The sequence below is a fragment of the Phascolarctos cinereus genome, unplaced genomic scaffold, assembly GCF_003287225.1.
Source record: "Phascolarctos cinereus isolate Bilbo 61053 unplaced genomic scaffold, phaCin_HiC Scaffold_5;HRSCAF=322, whole genome shotgun sequence".
In the NCBI taxonomy this organism is placed as follows: Eukaryota; Metazoa; Chordata; class Mammalia; order Diprotodontia; family Phascolarctidae; genus Phascolarctos; species Phascolarctos cinereus.
The window spans coordinates 224,792,477-224,820,451 of record NW_027555958.1 but is presented as its reverse complement, the minus strand read 5'-3'; the positions used below and the strand labels follow the sequence as shown (position 1 = coordinate 224,820,451).

The window sequence follows — 27,975 nt, the reverse complement described above, 5'->3', positions numbered from 1 at the left end:
GCATGGTAGAGACTTAATAAATCCATATAGGATTATGTAAACTCATTCATCATTTTATAGCTCTTTGAAAATACATTTTAAGATTCAACCCAATATATTTAAATAGCTCTTTGAAAATATATTTAAAGATTCAACCCAAGTATGGAATGATAGAAAGAGCCCTAGACTCAGAGTGTGGAGGGCAGGGTTCGCATCACCATTTTCCACTTACTTGCCAGATGACCTTGGCCACTGCACCCTTCACTGGCTCTCATTTCCCCTTCTATAATAAGAGGTGGGGGGAGTTGGGTCTAGATGACCTCCGAGGAGCTCTAATGGTCTATGACTATGCCATTATTGTTACTTTACAGTCAACAGTGAGTGCAAAGACACCAACTCCTAAGCGGTGTAGTGGTAAGTGCATTAAGGATGCTGAATCATGGTACGGTCTTTTGTTCCATAGATTCTGGGGGAAAAATAGTTTACAATAGAGTAGCACTTCAAGTGGGAAGCCCTAAAAAAAGACACGATGCTCATTTATAAACTATGCATCAAGGTCACCATTGTTTATCCAACTGACCTAAGAAGGCCATGTGAAAATTTTATAGATGATGTGATCATAAAAATATTATTTTAGCCTCTAGAGCAGAAGCCTAACAGCCATGACAAATGGATTTCCTGTAACGTGAAAAACCTAGGCCGATTTTAAGAGGGACACAATATCTCAGTCTGATGTTTGCTATAGAGAGACAGCTACTTAGCACAGTGGATAAAATGCTAGACTTTAAGTCAGAGACACCTGAGTTCAAATCCTGCCTCAGAAACTTACTAGCTATGTGACCCTAGGCAAGTCATTTACCTCAAAAGGTGGCTATGGTAATCAAATGAAATAATCTAGTGCAGTTTGGATTCAGTCAAAGGGCCAAGCTTGAGGACCTAAGAGGGCCACATGTGGCCTGGAGGCTGCAGGTTCCCCACCCCTGTTCTAGAACCAACAAGTTTTCTCCATGTGTAAGTCTAAATTTTATATCCTTTTCTCAGGAGTTTTTGGATAAACATACTGCCCATCTTATATGCAGAGATTTGTATTTAATTTTCTAATGAACAGGAGAAGTATTAGAAAGTGCATTAGATTGGGAGACAAACAATTTGAGTTCTAGAACGGACCCTATAGCATAGATGTCTCAGCACAGTGGCTCCTGGTGGCTTAGGGAGCAGTGACTGAAAAAAGGGTGGGAGAAACAGGTTAGAGGCAGAGCAAAAAGAAGCACTTTTATTTCTGTTCAATGGATTTTTATCATGACATTAATTTACATAAGGCTCTGTGCTTGCCACTTGAAGTGTGAAGATTTAAAATGAACACAGTCCTGCCCTCAAGAAGCTTACTGTCTCTTTGGAAGATGAGACACATGTACAAATTGCTATCATTAAAGTGGTTATGAGATGAGAGCATAGGAGGGTCCTGAGTGAGAGGCATGAGAGATTTGCAGAGGAAGGCAAGGATCAGCATTAGTTGTTGAGATGAGGGAAAGTGTCACAGAAGTGACAATCAGAGCTATCTTAAAGTGAAATGAGCTATCTCAGGAGGTAGTGCTTAGTGCAGTGCCTGACACATAGTAGGTCTTTAATAAATGTTTACTGGTTGATTGATAGTGGGTGCCTTCTCATTGGAGGCCTTCAGCAAAGGCTAGATGACCACACATTTCCTATGTCATGGAGGAGACATTCTCTGCCTCCCCAACCCTAGCATGATTTGTGTACTAAAAGTTCAAACTTTGAACTGTGATTATGAAAAAAAGTTTCAATTCAATTTTATTCAGTTTGATTTGATTCCATCCAATTCAATTCAATCAGTGTTAAGAAATGCTGGATAAATCAAATATTTGGCTGAATCAAATTTGTCAAATACTAAAACATATCTAATACTATTCTAGCATTTATCCAATACTGATTGAATTAAAAGACATTATGATGGTGTTGAAGATACAAAGGGAAAAATAAAACAGTAGTCCCTAGTCTTAAGGAACTTATATTCTACTGAAAGATTTTAGATTTTAAGGAGTGAGGACCTTTAGGAGTAAAATATCTGATTTTGCACTCCATTTTGCAGACTGGTAATATATTGTGATGGATGAACCAGTGTTCGTTGAAACTCTGAACAACTGATTGCTAAATTTCTTTGTAATTCTAACAGGCTAGTATGAGCTAGCACCTTCTTTAGAGATGCCAAGATCCCCAGCATGAATTGCGCAAATACGAGTCCCCATGTGAGGTGCTAACAATTGCTTAGAGCTTCAGAAGTACTTCCTGGTCCATACCCTGACTAACACGAGTAGGCATTTGTAATAATTTTGTCCTTTGTCCAGCACTTAGTTTTGTTTTCTTTTTGCTCTTGGTGAGTTAAGTTTATAGTGACCACTTTACTCAGTGCATGGAATGTGTTCTATTTTTGGTTATTGTTGATATTAAAACACTCCTAACAATAATCCATCTAATGTGCTTATATCACTTTCCCCTTATCTTACTCTTTTGTCCTAAGAGCAACAAACTCTACCCTCCCAATGCCCTCTTGGTGCCTTTGAAACTTGTGAAGGAGAATATTTATAATACACGAAGTTCCCAGAACAGCAGGCAAAAATAAGGGAGGAGAAGGACCGGGGTTAGGTTTACCCACCGAGGAATGGACAATGGAGCCAAGATTCAAGTTCAGTGAAGCTTGAGAAGAGTAAGTCACGATCAGGAACACAAAACAGAAAATTGATTTCCCTGGGGAATTCATGTCTTCAGGTTTGTTGTATGGCCTGAAATAAGAATAACGTGATTTGTAGTAGTAGAGCAGTAGATTGATAAACTTGTTACTTATTTATAGCATGGAAAAAATGAAAAAATCTTATTTGCAAAGCAACAATGGTGAAGGACTTCTTCAAGTGGGATGGAAAAAGAAAAGCCGCAAAAAAAAATCGTCTCTCTCTAGGCTCCTAGACTCTTGCCTGTGAGAATTCATCTGGTGAAATAGAGAGAAGTAGAACATTTAAGACTAGAGGAGGAAGCAGAGGAAGACAGAACAGTCATAGGTAGATTTGGAAATGGAAAAGTCCTTAGAGAAAATTTAGCTCAAGCCCCTCGTTTGACACACGAAGAAACTGAGACCAATAGTGGGGAGGTGCTTTACCCAATGCCACACACATAGCAAGAAGCCAGTATGGGACTGAAACAGATTCTCTGACCCCAATCCAGAATTCTTTCTACTATTCCATGCTGAAAGACATTATTATTTAGGAGTTTTGGAAACTGAACATATCTTTTTGTGGCAGCCTAATGATTTTTGGAAACTCTTTGCAATGCTTGATTGAGGGAACAAATTTTTATGGCCAGATTAATCTCTGTTGCATCTAAAAAGTGGTAACATACTGCATGCTTCTTTGTTAGAGCTCAGTTCTCTTTCCCTGTGAGTCCCTCAGGATGATTCTGCCTGGGAATGAATCAGGAGGTTAGGGTAGTCATTTAATTTTTTTTTTGATCCTTCCACTTGGTATCATGACAAGTCAATCTGCAGAACTGAAATGAGACCCAGTCTGAAGGCCTGAAGGATGCTGAGCCATCCTAAACTCCTGATTTACCACCGAGGAGAGACTTGAGCATATGGGTGAGCTGACCTCACCCCAATTTTTCACTGTCTCCTAATGCTCAGTATTGGGGCAGCTACATGGCACAGTGGATAGAGTGCCAGGCTTGGAGTCAGGAAGACCTAAGTTCAAATCTGACCTTAGATACTTAACCCTGTTTGCCTCAGTTTTCTCATCCATAAAATGAGCTGGAGAAGGAAATGGCAAACTACTCCAGTATCTTTGCTAAGAAAACCCCAAAAGGTATCATGAAGAGTCAGACATGACTGAAAAATGACTATACAACAACAAAAACAATGCTCAGTATGGATTTCTAAAATTCTCAGACTTCTTTCTTTAGGCAAGTCAATCAATCACTAAGCTTCTATTAAACTCTTACTATATATACCAGACACTGCCAGGTACAAAAATGAAGTACTCTCTCTTGAGTTCTAACCAGCTTGTATTTTATCAGGAGAAATAATATGTACACACCTAAATGTGTACATCTATTGCCTTCTGCCTTTGACAGAAATAAGAAAGTCTAGAAGAGAGGTGGGTATTTTGAGGATAGAAAATGAGTACTGTTTTGGACATGTTGAGTTTAAGATAGCTGCTGAGTAGCCGGTTTTAAACGTCCAAAAGGCAGTTGGTGATATGGTCCTAGAGCTCACGAAAGAGACAAGGGCTCAGTAAATAGCTGTGCATGTCATCTCTATAAACGTGACAGTTGAACCCAAAAGAGTTGATTAGGTCATCAAAAGAGATTGTAGAAAGAAGGGCAAAGAGGGACAACAACAGAGCCTTGTAGTACACCCACAGCTAGAGGGTGGGATACAGATGGTAACCCAGAAAAAGAAGACTGAAAAGGAGTGGTCAGTCACCCACTGCATCCTGGGTTGTTGCCAGTCATCTTAACCTTTGTCTTGCCACTGGACTTTGATGACTCTAGAGGAGAGAGCGAGTCTGATGACTTTGTGCAACTCTGCCTCACTTAAATCCAATTCACGGGCACGTCAAGACATCACCCTCACAATGTCATTGGTCCTTTTCAAAGAGGAAGGACAGAACAGCAACAGAATCAAGAAGGCAAGAGGGGAGGGACAATTCAAGAGTAGAAGGTGGTAACAGCAAATATCAAAACCAAAGGTAACGTCATATCAAATGTTACAGTGAGATTAATAATGATGGAGACTGAGAAAAGATCATGACATTTACCAAAGAAGAGATCACTGTTAACTTTAGAAAGAGCGATTTCAGATGAGAGAGAAGGTCAAAAGACTAAGATGTTATGGTGGGGAGAGAAAGTGGAGGTGAGGCGTACAGAAAGCTTTTTTCTAAGAGTTCACACTTTATGGTTATAGAGAGTTAGAAGTAGCTTTAACAGCCCAACACTCCAGTTTTACAGTTAAGGAAAGTAAGGCACAGAGTGGTTAAAGGAAATGCCAAAGATAGTACAATTAATAAGTGATAGAGCTGAAATTTGAGCATAGGTCACTTGATTCTAGACCTAGCATTCTTGCTACTTTACCATGTTGGTTTGGTTATGTAAGGGGGAAAAGATACAAGATGGCAGCTTGAAGGAATGATGGGATCAAGTGAACATTTTTTAAAGACTGTGAAAATTTAGGTCCATTTGTAGGTAGCAAGAAATGAAACAGGAGATAATGGAAGATTAAGATTAGAGAAAAGGTATCATTAGGGAGGTAAGTTGCCAGAGGAGATGGGAGAGGAAGGGGTTGGGGTACAGGTAGGGGGACTGGCCTTATTGAGGAAAAAGGCCATCATTTCTTTAGAGACCAGAGTAAAGGAAGGAAGATAGGGATAATGTCAAGGGCATTTTGAGATGGAAGAGAGAAAAGGTTAGTGGCTTCTATGTTCTCAGTAAAGTATATGGAATGGTTTTCTGAGGAGGGAGGGATCAGGAAGTGGAGTGAGAGACTTGAGAAGACAGTGTTTGGTATAGCTGTAAAGGGAGATAGTATAGATAGGGAATCAATTAGGGTTGGAAAGAATTCATCAATTTCTCTTAAAATATTAATGCGTCAATAAAGAAACTTGTTTAATTCCTACTTTGTGTAATAGGTACATGGGGGTGGCCAGCCACATTACAGAGACTCATGTTTACCTCAGTCAGTTTTTGGACTGTTCCCCACTACTCAATACACATATCTACTCACTTTCTGGGTTGACTGTCTAAATTTGCCCTACCCTTTCAAGTGGCAAGACTAGGTTCTTGGAGAAGGATCACCACTGAGTGGTTACCAAGATCTTTTGAATAATTCTATTATGGTGGAATACCACTCTCCCTATTCACCATGTTGTTAGCTCTCAATGTGCTTCCATTTATAGAAAACAGTTACTCACAATGATGACATATTTAAATTTTAAACATTACTGTTTCCTTAGAAATAAGGCAAAAGAATTAATAATAATATTACAGGTATGTATAGATTAAATAAATGCAAGAATAATAACTACATTACAGTCCACACAGGTTTAATAGCCAAAACATTAATAATAACCTTGGGTCGTACTCTCTCACTAATGCAACTCAGTATTTGTTGAAGGGAGTGAGCGCACACTTAAAGAAATCTTCCAAAGAGGTACATGAGTGAAGAAAACCCATGTGCTTAGGATGACTCAAAATTCTGAAACCATAAACTTTCATGTCCTCTTTCTCTCTCAGGAACTGTCCATGAAAGTTCTTTGATAAACATAGCTTCTGTGTTAAACAAATTCTTCCACATCCTTGTTGTACTTGGCTAACATCTCACTAGGTTTGCTGTTTCAGCTGAACTAGTCAGTCCCATGGATGACTTCTCTGATTCCTCTCTACCAGCCTGCCATGATGAATAATTTCAGAATTATCACTCTAGTGTCATTTAAAATCCTCATTCATCAAACAACTATTCCATTATGTTCAGTGTGTTGTACTTACACAGGCAAGAAATTGAACTAATTATTTTAGATTTTAATTTTTAGCACCAAGAGTTAAAATGAAAAATATTTCTCATTTAAAAAAAAACCTGAGAATGAATATTTAGATAGTACTTCACGCTTATAAAGCCCTTCCACACTTATCTCCTTTGATCCTCTCTCCACAACCAACTGAGATAATTAACGTAAACATTATTATTCCTACTTTACAGAGGAACAAACTGAAACCCAAAGGAATCAAGCAGCTTTCTAGTAAGCAGCAGAGTCAGAACTCAAACCTAGATCATTTGACTCCAAGCTCAATACTCTTTCCACTGCACCAATTTCAGTTCACCACAAACTCCCAACTAACTAGTATTTGCTGTTCTCTAAGTATCCTAGTTAATAGAGGCTTCACTTTCCTTATGTCATCACAGAGGAATAGAATAGAGAGGCAGAAAGACCACAGATGAAGTTGTGGGCCAGAGATGCCTCATGACAGCTTTCCCTTACATCAGGAATATAATATGGAAATTATTTAGGGGAGGGGGGAATTTTAGAGTCAGGGGCACTATCTGTTGGCTTGTAGAAAGAGTTGTATAGGGGCAGCTAGGTGGCGCAGTGGATAGAGCACTGGCCCTGGATTCAGGAGGACCTGAGTTCAAATCTGGCCTCAGACACATAACACTTACTAGCTGTGTGACCCTGGACAAGTCACTTAACCCCATTGCCTAGCCAAAAAAAAAAAAAAGAGTTGTATGGGGAGACTGTGGGAGCAGGTAGTAGCCATAGGAGTCAGCACATATTTGGTAGATCAGGGTATTTTCAAAGAATCACAGAAGCCTGGAACTGGATGAGACCTCAGATGCCATTTAGTCCAGTCAATACATGAACAAGAAATCCTTCTAACATGTAATAGAGAAGTAATCATTCAACCCTTGCTTAGAGATAGGGGTATGCCGGTAATTAGGCAGCCAGGTGGTAAAGTGCATAGAGTGCTTGTCCTGGATCCAGGAAGACTCATCTTTCTGAATTCAAATCCAGCCTCAGACACTTACTAGCTGTGTGACTCTGGGCAAGGCACTTGATCCTGTTTGCCTCAGTTTCCTCATCGGTAAAATGAGCTGGAGAAGGAAATGGCAAACCACCCTGGTGTCTCAGCCAAGAGAACCCCAAATCAGGTCACGAAGAGTTGGATATGACTGAAACAAATGAACAAGAAGAATTGGCCTGGCTTCACTTGTGTGTGCATGCAGCCAGCCCCCCAGTCCCTTGGGAGAAGCTTGTCTTCCTTGCTCCACAGTTATGCAGTTGTATTGTTTCAGAGTTTGGGTATTGGTGAGACCTAAAGACAAAGCTGAATGATGAAGTTCCATCTGAATTGAGCCTTATATTTGGCCTAAGAACTACCTAGTTGACTTCATTGGACTCACTTAACTGGACTCACTGCCTCATCCATGTGAAAAGTGTATACTCTCTTCAAGAAATGAGACATAACCCTTGGGGTGTGGGGTGAAAGAGGAAGAGAATAAGCATTTATTAAGCACCTACTGCTTGCCAGGCACTGTGCTAAGCATTTTACAAATATTATCTCATTTGATCTTCATAACAATTCTAGGGGGTGGTGTTATTATTATTCCCATTTTAAAGCTGAGGAAACTGAGGAAAATAGAGGTTAAATAACTTGCCCAGAGTCCCACAGCTGGTAAGTGTCTAGGCTGGATTTGATTTCAGGTCCAACATTCTATCCACCTAGGTGCTTAAAGCCTTGCGGCATTGACATCAGACCATGGCTTACTCTTATGTGGGCCCCCTTAGCTCTCAACACAGAGTCTTATAGTTTCAGAGTTGTAGCTTAATGTAATGAATAAGATCCTAACAATGATGACTCCCCAAGAATGGAATGGAGAGTGAACTTCCCTCACTGGAGGTCTTCAAGCTGAATGATCATTTATTAGGAGTGTTATTGAGGAGATTCCTATCCAGATCAATGCTGTACTAGACTGCTGAGGTCCATTCTAATTGCTTTCAGTTCTGTCATTTTTCAGTTGCATCTGACTCTTCATGATCCCATTTGGGGTTTTCTTGGATTGCTTTCAGTTCTGTCATTTTTCAGTTGCATCTGACTCTTCATGATCCCATTTGGGGTTTTCTTGGCGAAGATACTGGAGTGGTTTGTCATTTCCTTTTCCAGCTCATTTTACAGATGAGGAAGCCGAGGCAAACAGGGTGAAGTAACTTGCCCAGGGTCACACAACTAGTAAGTGTCTGAGGCTAGATTTGAACTCAGGAAGATTCCTCTTCCTGACTCCAGGCCTGGCACTCTAACCACTGTGCCACCTAGCTGCCTTTCTAATGATGACATTCTCCAATCACAGATCCATAATCAGCAATTTTGGTGCCTGAGGCAAGTGATACAAAATGATTTCCAGATAATAAGTGTGCCTTCAAATCAGTTGTAGGAAGAGACTCTAACACTGGCATCATATCATGGGGGAGATCCCAGAGCACCATGCTGTAAGGAGAAAGACGCACAACATTGGGACCCATTGTGAGGAAAGAACATCCTTTTCGGGGTAAGGGATACTATAAAGCTACTTCTCAGGAGACCTCTGCTCTAATAAATGGCAACCAGAGTGAGGGAGGAGGGTCAGATATACAATATCTGATATCTTCTTATTTTAACTAACTATTCAAACTAGCTATTTTGTACAGTGCTGAGTGAAAGATTTTAAAAATATAAATATAATACACTGAAAATCACTCACTCTTTAAAATCATTATTTTAGATTTTTGTGCCCTCCAGTCCTGATTACTGCTTTGTCTGATTCTGAGCATAAAAGGCTCTCAGAGTATATCTGTTTAATGAACTTGGGTCAGTTATGGGGAAATCATTGTGGTCCCACTACTCTCTTATTCAGATCAACAGAACACATTGTTATCAAAGGAAAGGATTTTTTCAGAGACAAGTATCTTCCGAAATTTTCAGCCCTTTGCCATTTTATAAACAGGAAAATGGTGACCCTGAGCTAAAGCAGCCTCAAAGCACCAGCGACTCCTCAGACAGAGCAGAGAAATAAGATTTCTCATCCTTGGTTCAAGAACATGTCTGTCTGTAACTTTGAGTAACTTCCTTATCTTCTCTGATTTCATTTTCCTGTCTGGGAATTAAGAAAAGGAGAGGAAGGTGGAGAATATATTGACATCATAAGCAAGGAATGAGCAGGAATGCTCACAGTCTCACCACATTTTGATGATAAATATTATTGTTTCTTGAGCCATTCAGTAATGACACCCATATTTACCCTGTCACTCAAGGCACAGAAAGTGCTATATTTACTTAGGGATTAGGCCTTGCAAAGTCGCTCTTGAGCACAGAGATGGATGGTATGTCATCATTATGGTACAGTGGAAAAAGTCTAGGCTCCCAAGTCATAGGACTAGATTCAAATACGTTTCTGTTGATTACTTTGTGACCTCAGCCAAACCCCTTTATCTCCACGGTCCTCAGTTTCTGTATTTGTCAAATGAGGAAGTTGGATTTGATGGCCTCCTATATCTCTTGCAGCTTTAGACCTATGAATTGAGGATCCCGGGGAAACAAAGGGAGAAGAAGAGAAGCATTTATATAGTACCTACTATGTGTCAGACACCCTACTAAGCACTTTATAAATATTATCTCATTTGATCCTCACAATAACCCTTTGAGGTAGATGCTATTATTACCCTTATTTTACAGATAAAGAAACTGAGGCTAAGAGAGGTTAAGCAGCTTGCCCAGAGCCACACAGATAGTACATGTTTCAGAAGGGTCACCCTGACTCTATCCACTGTGTCACTCCAGTGTCTGCTTTGTAAATACAGAAATGGCTGTTTATCAGGCACAGGTATAAAACAAAGGATGGATCATTTCCCCAAAATAATAGAATAGAAAATAATAGAAGTCCTGCATCAATACATGGCTCATTCTTCAAAGTAATTTACATGGAGACAGTATTTTTTCCAGTCATGTTGTAGAAAACACATTAAGATATAGTGGAAGGAATTCTGAATCATGGAGAATAATTAGGTCCAAATCACTTCTGCCACTTGCTTCCTATGTTCCTTATTGAAGAAATCCCTTTCTTGTCCTGGGACTCAGGTCCCTCATCTGTAAAAAGAGGGGGTTAGAGAGGATCACTCCTGACTTTCTATCTAATACTCAATCTATGAGCCATCGATCAGTAAGAAAAATATATCTGAAATATTAATTGACTCCTTGACATTCTACCAGTCTTCCTTTGGGGCACGATGGCTTTTTAACTTTCAAAAATCTCCTTTTAAAATGCAATTATCCCCGGGGGATCAGTCAGTCAGTAGGAACTTACTATGGCAGTGTGCACCCAAAGCCTCAGACAATTTCTACTCCTAGTTATCAGTTAATGTGTTGTAAGAGATTAATGTCAACTGAGAATAAGAGTTGGTTCTAGAGTAGTTGACTTGAAGAGTAGGGGACTGGGGATGGGGGTGAGGTGAAGAGAAGATGCCAGGAAGGAGATGAGTGGGCTAGAATTCTCACGCTCTGTACAAGGCCGTTCCTGACTCTGACATTTACTAGCTGTGTGACCTTGAACAAGTCACTTAAACTCTCTAAGGCTTAGATGACACTGAGAACTTCATTCTAATTAATTTAAATTTTGGAGAGGGGGGTAAGGCACGCATACACACATTCTTTTGAGAGTCTTAGTTGGGGAATAGAAGGTGGGGTATGGGATGATCACTGTAAACCTACTCTAAGTTTTTTTTTTTCTTGGAGCTCCTCTGGCCCACTGAAGGAAGTGAAAAGATTCCAGTATTAGGTGCCAGAGTGGACAGCTAGGTGGCACAGTGGATAGAGTGCTGGACCTGAAGTCAGGAAGATTCATCTTCCTGAGTTCAAATCTGGCCTCAGACCCTGGGCAAGTCACTTCACCCTGTTTGCCTCAGTTCTTTATCTGTAAAATGATCTGAAAAGGGAAATGGTAAGCCACTCCACCATTTTTGCCAAGAAAACCTCCAAATGGGGTCATGAAGAGGCAGACGTTATTGAAATGACAAACAATAGTAAAAAGGAGTGAAAGGCTGGCTGTTCTACCTAGTAACTGTCAAACTATGGGCAGGATCTCTTTCCTCTTTGAGTCTCAGTTACTTTATCTGTAAAATGAATATAGTAGAAGTAGTACCTATTCCACAGTGTTGTTATAACCTATTAAACCTTAAAGTACTTATAAATATTTGATATTGCTTGTGGTTGGAAATGCCAACTCCCCTTTCGTTGTTGTTCAGTTGTTTCAGTCTTGTCTGACTCTTTGTGACCCCATTTTGGGGTTTTCTTGGCAAAGATACTAGAGTGGTTTGTTATTTCTTTCTCCAGCTCATTTTACAGATGAGGAAACTGAGGCAGTGTTATGTGATTTGCCTAGGGTCACTCAGCTAGTAAGTGTTTGAAGCTAGATTTGAACTCAGGTTCTTCCTGATTCCAGGCCCTACATTCTATCCACTGCACCACCTAGCTGCCCAAAGCCCCCTTCCCATTCCCCTAATTGGGTAATTAACGAGTTGCCTAGGGCACCGAGAGTAAGCAACTTGCTTATGGCAATACAATCAGTATGTGTCAGTGTCAGTAACCAGGTCTTTCAGCTCCAAGGCTAACTTTTTATCCACTACACCACAGGATTATTAGTGTAGTGGGGTATGGATAGATTTCAGAGGTTTCTATCAACTTGATTGGGGGAAAAGCCATCTTTAATTTTACTACCCTCCAAATGAAATTCAATATTTCCTTCAACTATGAATTTGAAAAAAAGATTCTGAGAAAAGGTCCATAGGCTTGCCTATGACTCTTGCTCTCAGTCTGTCATCCTCCTCTTTCTCCTAGTTGGCCCTTAGATTCCTCTCCCGGGTCATCAAGGTCTAATCCCCAAGCTCTTGCCTTCTCTTGCCTTCATATCACTTCCCAGTGGTCTTTTGACCGTGTGTGTCCCTTTCCAACACCCATTGATCTATAGTCCTCTTCCTTTAGAATGTAATCTGCTTTAGCGAAGGGAAACGCTTGCTTGGGTTTTCATCCCCAGAACTTAGCATAGAACCTGGCACATAGCAAATGCATCATCATCAATCATCATCATCATCATCATCATCATCATCATCACCATCATCGTCACAGTAATATTATGTAGCACTTCAAGGTTTTAAAAGCACTTCACAAATATTATCTCATTTTATCCTCACAACAACCTTGAGAGGTGGGTGCAATTAATATCTTCATTTTATAGATGAAAGGAAGTAGAGAAGTTGAGTGATTTGTCCAGAGTCACATGGTTAGCACATATCTGAGGCTGGATTTGAACACGAGTCTTCCTGACTCCAGGTCCTGCACTCTGTCTCCTGTACCACTTAACTTAAATGCTCTATCCATTTATATATCTGTTTGTCTGTCTGTCTTCTTATCTTTCTGTCTGTCTGTCCATCATCTATCTATTGCTACCTCTCATAATTTCTCTTTAAATAGGGAAGGGTGAAAAGAAGCACTTTTCTACTCCCTCTTTTTTCGCTGAACACTGCTATCTCCACTGACTTTAGACTTTGAACTCCCTTCCCCCTTTTTGGTTCCAGTGGGCCTTGGAAATTAGAGTCAGGTCAAATACTGGCTCTGAGAACTAGCAATGCCATGGGTGACAGTGACAGCATCACTATGTATTGACCTACATGGACTCCAAAGCCCGGGAATGCTGCAGCAGAGGTAAAGTCAAGTTAAATCAACAAGCATTTATTAGACATCTACTATATACCAGGTGCTTTGCTACACACTTAGAACTTAGATTATTTCCTGTAATATTCGTGGGGCTTATAGTTGTGTTCTTTCTGTCTTTTCATCCACAACTCTGCATTTTGCAGAATCTTGCGTGTAGTAGATGCTTAAAATATGGAAGGGAAGGAAAGCAGGAAAGCAGGAAGGAAAGAATGATGAAAGGAAGGAAGGAAGGAAGGGTGGAGGGGAAAAAGGAAGGAAGGAAGGAAGGAAGGAAGGAAGGAAGGAAGGAAGGGAGGGAGGAGGGAGGAAGGGAGGAGGAAGAAAGGGAGGAAGGAAAGGAGGAAGGATGGATCAGAGAGTTTAGGTGATTTGTCTAGATGGGTCAGAGCTTGTGTGTAAGCTAGAATTCAAATTTGTCTTCTTGACTCCAAGTTTAACAGATCGCTCCCAGTGCTAAAATGTGTATAGAAAGGATGGGACTACCACTGTGATTTAATTGATGTAGGACATTCCCAAAGGAGAAAGCTCCCTACATCAATGCAGGTCAGTACTTTCTCTGCAATTTGTAATCTTACAAAGTTACCTGGAATACTGACAGGTCAGGTGACTTATCCAGAGTCACATAGCCCATATGTGTCAGAGATGGGATTTGAATCCAGGTCTTCCTAACCCTGAGAACAGCCAGCTGTCTCTCCACTGTGTCATGCTGCAAATTGTGTATTTTGGGCACTAAATGCTGTAGGAATCTAGAGAAGGGAGAACAACGTGTGTGGTCTGGGGTAAGCAGGAAAGGCTGCATGGAGGAGGGGGCACTGGACGTTGAAGTACAGGCAGCATTGGGATGGGCACAAGACACCTTGGGCAGTTTTTTCTCACTATAAGAGGCCATCACAGCAAAGTTGATTTTAACAATGGAGAAAGGACTTGAAATCCCACTTTTCCCACCAACCCCCTACCTGCTGTATGACCTCCAACATTCTCTGTCAGGGAGCAGCCCATGTTTAAGCCATCCTATATAATGGTACTAGGGAAGGGAATTGTTCTCTGTGGCACCCCTAGGGACCAGACTGGAAGGAAAACTTCCTTCATATCCTGAAACCTTTCCTGAGTGCCACCAAAGAAGTCAGAACTATTTTTACTTTGTCTTGGGAAAGAAAAAAAAATGAAATGACATATGAGGCAGTCCCTGCTTTCTATCTTTAGAATGAAAAATGGGGAGTTTTGGGTAGTTTTGTTTTTTTTTAGTCACTCCATTTTATTCAATCCAACTAGTTCATGGGTTCAATGAGTTAGAGCTAGAAGGAAGCTTAGGGGCTATCATGACTAACATCCCACCCCCAAATTCCCCCCCACCCCATTTTATAGATGAAGAAACTGAGGCATAAAGAGTTTTAGTGACTTACTACTAATAAGTGCCTCAGTTGAGAATTGAACCCAGGTCTTTCTAACTCAACTTCCAGTGCCCTATCTACTTTGCCATGATGCCTTTCCAGTTTTTATTAAGCATTTATTATATGGGTTTATTTTTAGAGAAATGAAAAAGGTCTGTGTAGGAACATAAATCATAGAATGTGAGAGCTGGAAAGGACCTTGGAGATCATAGGGCCACAGAATCATAGATCTAGATCTGGAAGGGAAACTGATGCTTAGAGTGGGGAAATGATTGTTACAAGGTCACACAGAAAGAAAGTTGCAAAGTCAAAATCTGAATCCAGGTTCTGTGACTACAAATTCAGTGTTCTCCCCACTCAACTTCTCTCTCTTCTATCTCTGGTACTGACAATTAGTTAATCTGATAAATTAATTTGTTCTAATAATGAACCATTTCTAGGTCTGCTGCTATCTTTCTAGTCAATGTAGTTATCCTTTAACAGGGATCTTTAGTCTCTTTCCCCTAAAAAATGACTCTAGTGATGTCAACTTTAATACCATGACAGGCTTGCAGAAGGAGGAGGTTTTTTATTTTAATTTGTCTTTTGTTTTTGTTTTTTCAGTCAGGAGGTTATTCAGTGGCACATGTCAAAGTACACCATCTGGATCTACATATGTAGAACGGCCCTCATACCTAAGCTGTTTTTGGGTGGAGGGCTAGACTTGGGGAAACCAAGAACACAATAGTTAAGAAAGAGTGCTATGAGTGCCAAAGCACAGGACAGTTTCAAGTATCATAGCAGAGCTTCAGGGAACCACTAGCTGCACGTGGGCCTGTATATGAACTATGTTAAATTTGGGTTTTCCTCTCCATTTTTCTTTTCCTCTGCTCTTCTCCCTTTCCCTTCTCTCCTCTCCTCTCTACATTTCTTCCCTCCCCTTCTCTCCTTTCACTTTCGCTCCTCTCTATCTTTCTCCACTTCCCCTTCCTCTTCTCTCCTCCCCTCACCTTCTCTGTCCTCTTTTCCACTCTCCTCTCTTTCCCCTCTCCTGTCTTCTCCTCCCCAAGTCTTTGTTTTCTTTTCTTTTCTATTTTCCTCCTCTCTCTCTCTCTCTCTCTCTCTCTCCTCTCTCTCTCTCTCTCTCTCTCTCTCTCTCTCTCTTTCTCTCTCTCTCTCTCCCTCCCTCCTTCTCTTTCTGTCTCTTTTTGTCTCTGCCTCTCTGTCTCTGTCTCTTTATTCCTTTATCCCATTTATCTCTCACTGTGTCTAGCAAAGAAGTCAAGTACCTTTCTGAAAAAAGGCGGAGAGGCACAAAATAATTAGAGGCTCCACAGACAGAGTCAGTGACCTCAGAGAGTTAATTTCCTTCTCTGTAAAATGGGATAATTATGTCTGTCTTAGCTATCTCACAAGATTGTCCTGAGAACCAAATAAGACTACATATGCAAAAGCACTTTGTAGATAACCCCAGAGCAAGAGTGAGATATACTATATCTATTGCTATTATTATCAAGGAACAGGTGAGAAAGGGAGGTCTTTTGCCTTTTTTTTTGTATCTCTTGTACTGAGCACAGTGCCCCCAAAATAACAGGCATTTAGTAAATACTTATTGACTCATTAACTGCCAGACTGACTGCATGGCAATACCATGCAGTTCTCCATTTGTAAAGTGAACTTGACCCATATTCTACACAGAGAATAGCTTGAAATTCCTTTCAGTAAGAATAATGGCCTTGTAATTGGGAAATATTTAATGAAATTTTTTTAAAAAAATTAAAAATAATTACAATGTCTCTATTTTCCTCTCATCCTGATAAGATAGAATGTTACATGAGGAAGAGATGTCATCATTTATAGTATCAAATCCTGGATCTCAGATGTGCAGCCTGAAAACCTCAAATCATCCCCTGCATTGGTGGAAGACATAGGGGGAAGACTTAGCTTCACTGCTCTCAATTAAATAATCTGTCACTTGCATATGTAGCATAAGAAGCTTCATGTTTATTTGAAACAAACAAGAAACACAATGCGCGTTTTACAAATTTTCCTTACACCCCTCCTATTTAATTTTCATTTTCCTTGAAATAGCGTTCAACCTCAGTATTGTGTCAGGGTATCCCAGTCTTATCAGATTACAGCTGAACATTTGTTTGTACACAATGGGCTCACATTTTCCAAAGCAGATCCAACATGTGTGTTAGTTTGATAACATTCTGTCCTCCTTTCTCCCACTGTAATTCACTGGGGACTTTTAATCTTTGAGCAAGAGATTTCCATCTTCATGGAAACAGAAAGTTCCTGAATCTATTCTTATCAATCAATCTCTGTACTTGAATATACCCTTCAGTGGGGTTTCCCTTAATATTGCCAAAAATGAGGCATACAAACGCATTTCAACTTATTTTTTAAAGACATATATGATAGCTTAGTAAGGGATGTCAGAGAAACCATTATCAACAATACGCTTTACTGTCTTCAGTACTCTGCTGAAACTGAACTCTATAAAAGATATAAATGGTGATTGGCAAATCCAGTGATCTCTTCTCAGCCCTCATTTTTAACCCTCTCCTAAATGTGCAGGGTGAATGGAATTTTACTCCAGAAATCCTAGGGTCCTATAAACATAACACACTCTCCTGGGGCCCACCTTCCTCTCTAATCACTATAACAGCAAGGGGCACAGTCTCAGAAAGATGGGTCACCCTCTCCCAATTTTATTTATGGCTGTGCCAGCAAGCCCTGTTAGATGCTGCCACTCATTTCCACTCCCAAATGAATTTGCCCCATAAGTCAGGATTCCTAGCTGCTGCTCTCCCCTTTCCTTCTCAAAGTATTTCCTCTTTCTACAATAGTTTGGTTTTCCTCCATGCTTCTAGGATTATCCTTCTAGCTCTTTCCATGGCTTAATTTCGTCCCCAAACTGTGATCACCCTGTGTTACTATCCTAATACTCTTTCCCTTGAAAAATTCATCCACTCCCGTGGTTTCATCCATAACTGCAATGAGAATTATCCCCACATTTACATCTTCATCCATGATCTCTCTTCCAAGTTACAGGCTTGTATATCCAAGGAGGTGCTAGACGTTTCCCCATGGATGTTCCTCCATTAGCCACAGACTCAACATGTCTAAAACTCAAGTCATCATCTTTCCTCTTAAACTGGTTTCTTCAGACTTCCAAAGTCCTGTCAAAAGTACCATCCTTGCCCCAGTCACCTAACTTCTGAATGTCAAGAATTCTTTTTATTTCTCCCTTTCCCTTGTTCCCCATATCTAATTAGTTATCGAGTTATGTCAGTTCCTCTTATATAACATTCTTCTTTCTTTTCATTCTAACTGCTACCACCCTAGTTCTGGCTTCATTCACCCCCTTCCCCCCACCCCAGGCAATTGGGGTTAAGTGACTTGCCCAAGGTCACACAGCTAGTAAGTGTCAAGTGTTTGGTCTGAGGTCAGATTTGAACTCAGGTCCTCCTGACTTCAGGGCCAGGGCTCTATCCACTTCACCACCTAGCTGCCCCTACTCACTCTTTCTAACATAAGATACAATATCTTCCTAATTAAGCCTTCTGTCTCCAGTCTCTTTTCTCCTCAAATCCTTTCTGCATGTTGCTCAACAGATTAAACTTTCTAAAATGCCATTTTAAAAAAATTTTCTCAAAAACCATCAATGACTCCCCAGTACCTATTACATAAAGTCTAGATTAGCATTTAAGGTATGCCATAATCTGGCCCCAACCTCCTTTTCCAAGTTGATCTCCCATTTGTCCCTTGCATACATCTCCAGCCAAATTTATCTACGATCTATCTCCAGAACCTAAGACGAGGTATAGAAGAAAGTCTACACTTGGAGTCAGAAGACCTTGGCTTAAGTCCCTGCTTTGACACTTACTAGCTGTTCAATCTTGGGCAAATTTTTAACCTCTCTGGCCTCAGTTTCTTCATCTGGAAAATGAAAGGATTAGACCAGATGATGATGATGGGTAAGTGCTCTTTTAGTCCTGAAGGTCTATGATTCTATACTTTATGCACTCCGCTGTATGGAGTTTTGCAAATAGTAAGCACTCAGTAAAAGCTTATTAAGTGAATGAACAAATCCCCATCTCCAATATTCTTTGCACGGCCAGGTCTGTGCATTAGGATATCAAGTGATGAGCTGTCATTTAGCTAGAGAATTCAAGTTGCATAGACACACCATCGGGATAATTTGCAATAAAAAATGCTTCCACCAATATGCAGGATTAGAAGGATTCATAAATTATAGGGTCATCAATTTAGGGCTAGAAGGTATCTCAGAGATCATCTAATTCAACCCCTTCATTTTACAGATAAGAAAATCAAGGCTCTGAAATGTGATGACTTGCCTGCAGTCACAAAGGTAGTTGTTAGCAGAGCTGAGATTCAAACTCAGGTCCTCGCACTTCAGATGAAAATTTTTCCGAGATGACCTTGGGTTTAATTTGTTATACGAGAATCATTTGGCACTCTTTGATCATATCCTGTTTACAAAGAACATTTAATCTGATCTGGTAAAATCTGCAAGTAATGGATCCAAAGAGCCAAAGATGAAGTCAGTGCAGAACATAGGGCTCTCTCTCCTTTTAAAAAGCTACCAACAGTGTTAGTCCTGGGTGGGGCTGAAAAGACTTCTTCCTGCTTAGGCTGTCCTCCACCAAATAGTTCTTGTCAAAGTTTGAAACTGATGTTTTGGTGGCCCTTGGTAAAATTATGGAGCAGGTGATGCAGGGTGTTCCACAGCTCATTGAGTAGTATTGAGTGTGTAAAATCACATAAAAAAGAGATTATGATTTAGCTCAAGTAAGTTCCCTTACAGGGAGGTCCCTTTGTCCAGTAGTTCTTTTAATCCTGTCTATATTATGGAATGGTTTGTTTCTGTTCTGGCCAGAAACTCTGAGGATCTTCCCCTCCCAGATTAATTCTTCTGTGAAGGCAAACTAGACTTCTTTTGCCTCAGTTCTTACCTAGCCTTTAGCCACTGAATGGGTGTTGCCTTAGACAAACTGAGACCTGGGAAAGACCTTAGTTTAAAAGGGCCAAGGTCTCCCATAGCTTCTGGGGCCATCACCAGTCCTCTTAACCTATGTCTTGCCACTGCACTCTCATGACTCTGGAGGAGCTCTGCTTCATTTAAATCCAATTTACTTGCAAGTCAAGACATCACCGTCCTGATGTCATTGGTCCTCTTCAGGAACGAAGGACAAATAACAACAAACAATGTTATAGACTAGTAGAAAAGGAGCTGAGGCAAAATGTGACTGACTTTGAAAATTTTTAATATTTTATTTTTCCCCAATTACACATAAAAATAATTTTTAACATTCATTTTTAAAAATTTTGAGTTTCAGATTCTCTCCCCTTCCTTCCTCTTCTTCCCCCTCATTAATAATGCAATCAATTTGATATACACGAGCAGTCATGCAAAACATATTTCAATATTAGTGACTGACTTTTTTTTTTAATCTTTCCTAGCCCTTTGAAGTAGGTTTTGAATCTGTCTTATTGCAATCCTTCCTACCCCTAAGTCAAATAAGAAGAGACTCAGTTATCTAAATGTCTCCCATCCACTTGCTTTACTGGGTTCTTGAGTTTTCTTCTCAAAATGGCATCCAAAAAGTTAACAATGGAAAGTGATTGCTATGATAAATTAATCCCCTCTGGACATGGAGTCTTGTACTCTCTTTTATTAGTTTCATGACTACAGACAAGTCATCTCACATCTCTCAGCCTCAGTTTCTTTATCTGTAAAATAGGGATGATAATATTTGTAATATCTACCTCACAAGACTTATGTAAGAAAATGCCTTGTAAACTTTAAAACTCTCTATAAATATGAGTTATTATTCATAATGATGAAGGGAGGATCAATGTGAGCTATCATTATCAGTGTTGATGATGGTATTTTTCAGTGCAAGATTAAGACTCAAGGCCTTCAAAGAAAATCAGGCAAGGAGAAAGCTGAAGTCACTAGCATATCTATTGTTGAATGTATATTATTGGATACAAGTATGTATAATATTGCATGTACCTGCCTTAATGGATAAAGAACAAAAGTAAAGAAAACCCAGGTTCAAATCTCATATCTGACATAATAGAACAATGAAATTACAAGCATCATTGTGTGCCCAATCCCATGATAGGTTTTGTGAAGAATACAAAAGCAGTTTGTATACATATACATATACATGTATACATGCACATATGTATATATTAATTATACATACAAACTATTTTCACATATAGACATACGTACATTCATATATCTACACACATAAATGAATGAGCCAGGATCTAGTGTTAGAAAAGACCTTTAAGGTTTTGCAGTATAGCCTTCTCATTTTACAGATGAGAATGAAACAGAGGTTAAGTAACTGACCCAAGTGGCAGAGACAGGATTTGAACTCATATTCTCTGACTCAAGTTCAGCATTCCTTCAGAAGACTTAGTCAAGTCTTAACAAAGAACAAGAAAAAGAGGGCAAAAAATCAACAAAGAAGTCAGACTAGTTCCACCAGAGGCAATGGTCACGAGTTTCCAAAAATTCCTAGCCCCCTTTTCACTGCAATCTATACACACCTTCTCTATTTAGTCAAAGGTGAATAGCTCTAGCTTGCATTTGATATTTTAGACAAGCCACTTTTCTTGGATGGAACTTTCTTCCCAAGTCTCGTCCCTTGTCTCAGGACTGAATTACAGAACTGACCTTGGGTCCTTCTGTTTCTGCAAATACTTCATCTTCCTCTAGACCCCAGCCAGTAGCCTGGTTGTCATGCCACTGACCTGCTGAGAAACCCTCAACATCAGGGTGATACAGTAGAAATAGCCCTGGTTCCAGAATCAGAAAACCTGGGTTTCAAATCCTACCCCTACTACTTACAATCTGAGTGATCTTGGTTAAGTCATTATTTCCCTTTGTTTCCTCATTTGTAAAATGGGAGAGTTGGACTAGACTGGCCCTTAAAGTCCCTCCCAGCTCAAGGTCTGTAATACTATGATCAAAATCCCTTCATTTCCTATTCACTTGACTATTTAGTCAGTCTAAAGAAAATCCCAAAAGGATAAATCACCACAAGTACCGTCTCACAGACAGGAAATGCAGTACACTCTAGACTTATGATTTCATTGGTATAAGGATTCCCCAGTGTTGAAACTGCAGACAGAGCAAACTTGACTATAACTAATAGTCCTAGGGAGTAGCTTAACTCTCCTACTAAATAATTTTCCTGTGATCTCATAACCATTATGGATCTGAGGTAAGATTTGAACTCAACTCCAGGCACATCACTTTATCCATTGTAGTTTGCTGCCTGTCATATGTGTAGTAGGCTCAAATAGTTTTCATTCCTCCCATAGATATCATAACAAAATTAATTAAGACCAACAGGCAAATCAAAGGGGAAGTATTTCTAAAATGAGTGACTTTTTCTGCTCAGCTTTCTGCTGAGCCTTCTCCTTATTAATAAGCGACGTGATCACGGGGAAATCATTTCCCTCTCTCTGCCTCAGTTTCCTCCTCCATAAAATGAAGGCGTTTGATGAAATGATCTCTAATAACCCTTCTAACTCTACATTCTATGATCCATCAATACTGTGATCCGTCTTAGGTTCTCTTGAGAAGAAAAAGACAAATTCACTTTACCTGTCCAACACTGTCGCTGGGACAAATGAGTTTCTTAATCTCCACTGGTGTTGGTCAAAGTCCTCTTTTCGACTAAGATGTCTATTTGCTTTGCTTCCTGCCCAGAGGAAATCACTGACAATAGGAATATCTGGTAGGGCTCATGACTACACCTTTCAGCAGTAAAACGCTCCTCCAGCAAAAGACCAGTTTTCAACTGGGTGTCTCCCCTGGCTGTGCAGCCAGTCCTCCAGCTTTCACAGTGCCATCAAAGAGAGCTCAGGAGCTGTCTGGAAAACAAGAAGCCATTTCCTGGCCCCCTTCTCCGGATGGCGTATGCAATTTCCCTCACGCCTATGGGAAGTCCTTCAGTTTCTTCTTATCTGCAATCCCTCTTCCACTGAGTGGTTCAACTTGTTCGGCCGATGCCCCTTTCTTTACTTTTCCTCTCTCGAAGTAAAATGTCAGAAGAATGTAACGTAGGCCAACCCCCCAAAAGAGGGCTGGGCAATGGCAGAGAAATTCAGTGGGGGATACTTTAAGTCAAGTGATGCCTCCTAACTTTGAATCGGATTTCCAGGAGGTAGAAAGAGGAAAAAACAATGAGAAAGCAAAGCTGGCTGGCTGCCCTATGCTCACACATAAACTTGTTCACTTTGCAGGGTCACACAGAAGGAATGAATAGCAAGATCTGTGAGGAAACATTCAGGGATCATTTAGTCCTCTCCCCTTTCTCTAGGTAGAGTGGTCCTTAAATTGGATCACAGGAGGAGGGTCTTTTCTTTGACATCTCCAGGGAAGAAACTGGAAACCATCCTGAATTTAAAAGACCAATTAATTGTTCATCATTGATATTTAAAGATGAAGAAGTGTCATGGTAAAGAATTGATAAGCTTCCGTCAATTTGTATGCTTTTTGTTGTTTTTAACGACATTGAATCTAAATTGTCAAACCTCCCTGATTTTATAGATGAGGACTCCCAGGCCCAGAGCTTTGAGGTCACTTGTGCAAAGTCATGGCCAGATTGCTTTCTGGGGCATTAGATAGTTCGTAGGATGAGAGATGATTCCAGAAGTGAGACTCCTACTAACGCAAGAGTATGTATTTGGAGAGGCAGGAAAATTCCATCTTTCAGTCACAGAGTTCTAGAATTTCTAGGCAAAGAGGTCTTAGAGGTTGTCTGGCCCAATTTCCTCATTTTACAGAGGAGGAAGCCGAGGCCAGATGAGAGGAAGTGACTTGCCTAAGGTGATACCCATTTAAGGATGTTAGAGCCAGAAAAAGAAAAAGGAGAGTGCTGATAAATGTTTAATGATTGACTCCCTGGGGTGGAAAAATGTACGCTAAACACATTTTAAAGTTTAATCTGTGTCATTAATGTTTTCTCCATCACTTTCTTAAGTCTAGATGGGGTAGGCAGGGGGCAAGAGGTGGGGTGGGGGGAGACAGACTGCTAGGAAAGCTGTCATTCTTTACCAGCTGTGTTAGTTACCCTGGCCAAGTTGCTTAACCTTTCTGTATTTGTTTCTCCGTCTGCAAAATGGGGATATTAATATTTATATTTGCCTACCTTACATGATTATTGTGAGGAAAACGTTTTTTATTATTCTTAAAGCATTAAACAAGCTAATTATTATTAAGCTTAAATAGATTTAAACTACATTAAGACTTTTGGGACACCCTCTATAAATAAGAATTATTATTATGTGAATACTTGGAAAATAGTTGTGAATTGTGGAGTTTAGGGAAATTCTTCTACCAAGTCTGTAACTTAGAGTAGAGAAGTCCTGTGGAGGAATTAAGTGACCTGCCCAGGGTCACACAGAAACTGGATTTGAACTGAGGTCTTCTTGACTTCAAAATCAGCATTCTATTCACTATACAACAGCTTCCATGATGAATACCTTGACTTGTGGTAGTTACATATAGAAAGTAAGTTGTTATATAGGGAAATAATGCTCTTTATTACCACAGCTTACTGCACATATTAACCGGTGTCATCAACCACTATTAAAATACACATTAAACACACTGAGAACACATTGAAAGGCGTTATTGAGTTGCTTTATGCCTGGACCTATGTTTTTTGCTATTCTTTGTTTCTCCAGGGCTAAGCACAGTGCCTGGCACAGTGATGCTTAATAAATTCTTGTTGACAGCCAAAAGTGAGTTCTCCATTGAAGCTGATAAAAATCACACTTAACACTTAGGTTTAGCCAATCAAGTGCCTCTCTTACTCATCTTGAACTGTTATCAATCACTACTTAATCTAAATTAGAATTTACCTTCAGCAGATGAGATGAGAATCTACAAGACAGTCAAGTGGAACTGGTTTAATTCCTCTTGAACTGTTATACTTCCAGCTGAAGGTCCTTCAAGGGTTTATTTAAAGTTCTTTGCCTTTTACAAACTTTAACCAGGTGTCGATGCTACTGCAAAAGGCTTTAACCAACTACCCTATGGAGTGTTCTGATTTGTGGGCTTTCCCAGTCAGCTGACAATGCTTTGGACTCTTCACCTTTGCAATCACTGGGCTCCAGGTATACCCTCCTTTCATGCTATTTTGGGAGGAAGGGAAGAGAGAGGAGGACCTTAGTTCTGTAACTCTCCTCTCTCACCCACTCTCAGATTTATACTTGGAGAACCTAACCTACTTGGAATTTTCAAAGAGATAGAGAAATGGTATTAGCAATTTCCTTCTCTTTTTTCCATTAATCACACCGGTCCACGCGAGACTGCTAAGAATGGGGTTTTAAATGTTGGTGTAATTTTAGTTTGCTGACGCAAAGGACAGTGGGCAGTTAGGTGGTGCAGTGGGTAGAGAGCTGGAGCTCAAGTCAGGAAGACCTACATTAACTCAGGCCTCAGACATTTATTAGCTGTGTGACACTGTTTGCCTCAGTTTCCTCAGCTGTAAGATGAGCTGGAGAAGGAAATGGCAAACCACTCCACTTCTTCACCAAGAAGACCCCAAATGGAGGCACACCTGAAAAAAGACTAAAAAATAATAACAAATAAGTCTTCTCTAGGCAAAGTGTCCTTAGTCCTCTCAAGTTAGGTGATATGATCTCAAACCCCTTCAATTAACTCTAATTCCTCTGGAAACTCTCTAGTTTGGGAATGTTATTTCTAAGATGTGTCTACCAGAACCTAACACAATATTTCAAATGTGCTGTGACAAAGAAGAGTAAGATATGTATCGATACCTGTATCGATATATATATAGATGTAGATATGTATATGTACACATACATATATACATATACAATGCACATCCAAACACACACACATACACACATTTCACTTTCTTCATTTTGTGTCAATGTAGCCAAAGTTCAAGGTAACTTCTGAGGCTACTATGTCAGAATCCCATTGAGTTTTCTAATCAATAGGAACAAATGAAGGGGAGGGGCAAGTTGGTATTTACAAGTAGATCTTTATGATTTAAACTGAAAGTTCAGAAGACTTAGACATCATTTAGTTCAAATCCCACATTTTACAGATGAGTCCAAGAGAGTAAAGGACTTGTCCAAGAACATAGTGGTAGTAAGTGGCATTGTTGTTTGTCCTTTATCCTTGAAGATGACCTTGACATCAGGAAGGTGATGTCATGACTTGCAAGTAAATTAAATTACAGTAAGGGAGAACTGTGCAAAGTCACCAGCCTCACTCTCTCATTGGAGTCCAGTAGTAAGACAGGTCAGGGAGACTGGTGATGGCCCTGGATGCAGTGGGAGACCTTGGCCTTTTTAAGCTAAGGTCTCTCTCAGGGCTCAGTTTGTCTTGGACAACGCCCATTCAATAATTTAAGGCTAAGTAAGAATTGAGGCAAAAGATGGTCTAAGTTTGTATTCACAAAAGAATCAATCTGGAAATGAACTGATATTGAGTCAAGTGAGCAGAACCAGGAAAATATTGTAGACAGTAACAGTCACATTGTATGATGACTAACTTGGATAGACTTGTCTCTTCTTAGCAATGAAAGGATCTAAGACAACTCTAAAAGACTGAAGATGGAAAATGGTATCCACATCCAGAAGAAGAACTATGGAGTCTGAATGGATTGAAGCATATTATTTCTTCTCTCTCTCTCTGTCTCTGTCTCTCTCTCTCTTTCTCTCTTTGTTTCTTCTTTCTCGTGGTTTCTCCCATTGGTTCTAATTCTTCTTTACTACACGACTAATGTGAAAATAAGTTTAATATGACTGTATATGTTGAGCCTATATCAATTTGCATGCCATCTTGGGGTGGGAGGAGGGGAGAGATGGGGAAAAAATTTGGAACTCAAAATCTTATGGAAGTGAATGTTGAAAACTAAAACTAAATAAATAAAATTATTTTAAAAAGAATCTATCTGGGAGGGGAAGACCCTCAGAGTTTCTGGCCAGAACAGAAACAATTTTTATTTACACTCACTCTGAGCCATCACAGCCCAAATAATGGCCAAGTGAGACTTGGGCTGGGACCTATTATTGGCCAATCAATGAGAGCCAGAGTGATCTGGGTTTAAGGCATGGTCCTTAAAAAAGAAATCTAGCCCATAAACCCCAAGATGTCTTGTGAAGTTTCTGGGATCAAAATTTATACTCCTTTGAGCAGAGCATTCAGGTAAAGATATGATTCCCTATGTGGACAGAGGGAGAGAAGGAAGGAAGGAAGGAAGGAAGGAAGGAAGGAAGGAAGGAAGGAAGGAAGGAAGGAAGGAAGGAAGGAAGGAAGGAAGGAAGGAAGTGTGCTGCCCAACTGGAACTAGCCAGTTGGGTCCTCAGTGGGGCAGCTCCTACTACTCACAGATTACTGTTTCTCCTTCATTCTTGAAGAGGACCATAACATCAGAAAGGTGATGTCATGACTTACAAGTGAATTGGATTTAAGTGAAGGAGGGCTGTGCAAAGTCACCAGACTCACTTTCTTCTCTGGAGCCATCTGGGTCCAGTGACAAGATACAGATCAGGACAACTGGAGATGGCCCTGGATGCAGTGGGAGACTTTGACCTTTTTAAGTTAAGGTCTCAGTTTGCCTGAGGCAACTCCCATTCAGTGATTAAGGTTAGGTAAGAAATGAGGCAAAGAATGGCCTCTTTTACCTAGTTAAAAAAAAATCAATCTGGGAGGGGAAGACCCTTAGGGTTTCTGGCCAAAGCAGACACAATTGCTATATACACTCACTCTGAGCCAACATAGCCCAAGTAAGTGGCATAGGTAGGATTTGAACCCTTTGATTACAAATCTAAGACTCTTTCCATTGCATATGTAAGTTTTTAGGTAGGTAAATATAAATTACTTGCTGGGGAAAATGGAAAGCAGTTTGGCAAAAAAATCAGGTTTAGTCTGGTCTCTTATACCATATAACGCGCGCGCGCACACACACACACACACGCGCGCACACACACACACACACACACACACACACACACACACACACACAACCTGACAGATGTCTGATCTGAATAGTAAAGATCATAAAAATTAGAAGAACCAAATCAGGTACCATTCACAGGTATGTGGGGGGCGGGGGGCGGGGATCATTGACCAAACAAAAGATGGAGGCAATCGCAAAAGATTAAACAGTTAATTGTGATGACATGAAATTGATAATCTTTTGATCAAATAAAATCAATGCAACTAAAATGATAAGGGAAAATTTTGATAGGGAAAATATTTGCATTAAATATCTTTGATAGTGATATG

At 40.1% G+C, this 27,975-nt stretch overlaps 1 protein-coding gene across 1 annotated transcript in view; it reads right to left on the bottom strand.

Moving 5' to 3' along the window:
• ADGRF5 (adhesion G protein-coupled receptor F5) overlaps positions 1 to 22,818 on the bottom strand; it is an 83,737-nt gene extending 60,919 nt beyond the window's left edge. The window contains 2 exon segments of the mRNA XM_020993882.2: positions 2,654 to 2,780; positions 22,306 to 22,818. Of these exon segments, the coding sequence (XP_020849541.1) occupies positions 2,654 to 2,758 (105 nt within the window). The 5' untranslated portion in view covers positions 2,759 to 2,780; positions 22,306 to 22,818.
• Between the last annotated feature and the right edge of the window lie 5,157 nt (positions 22,819 to 27,975).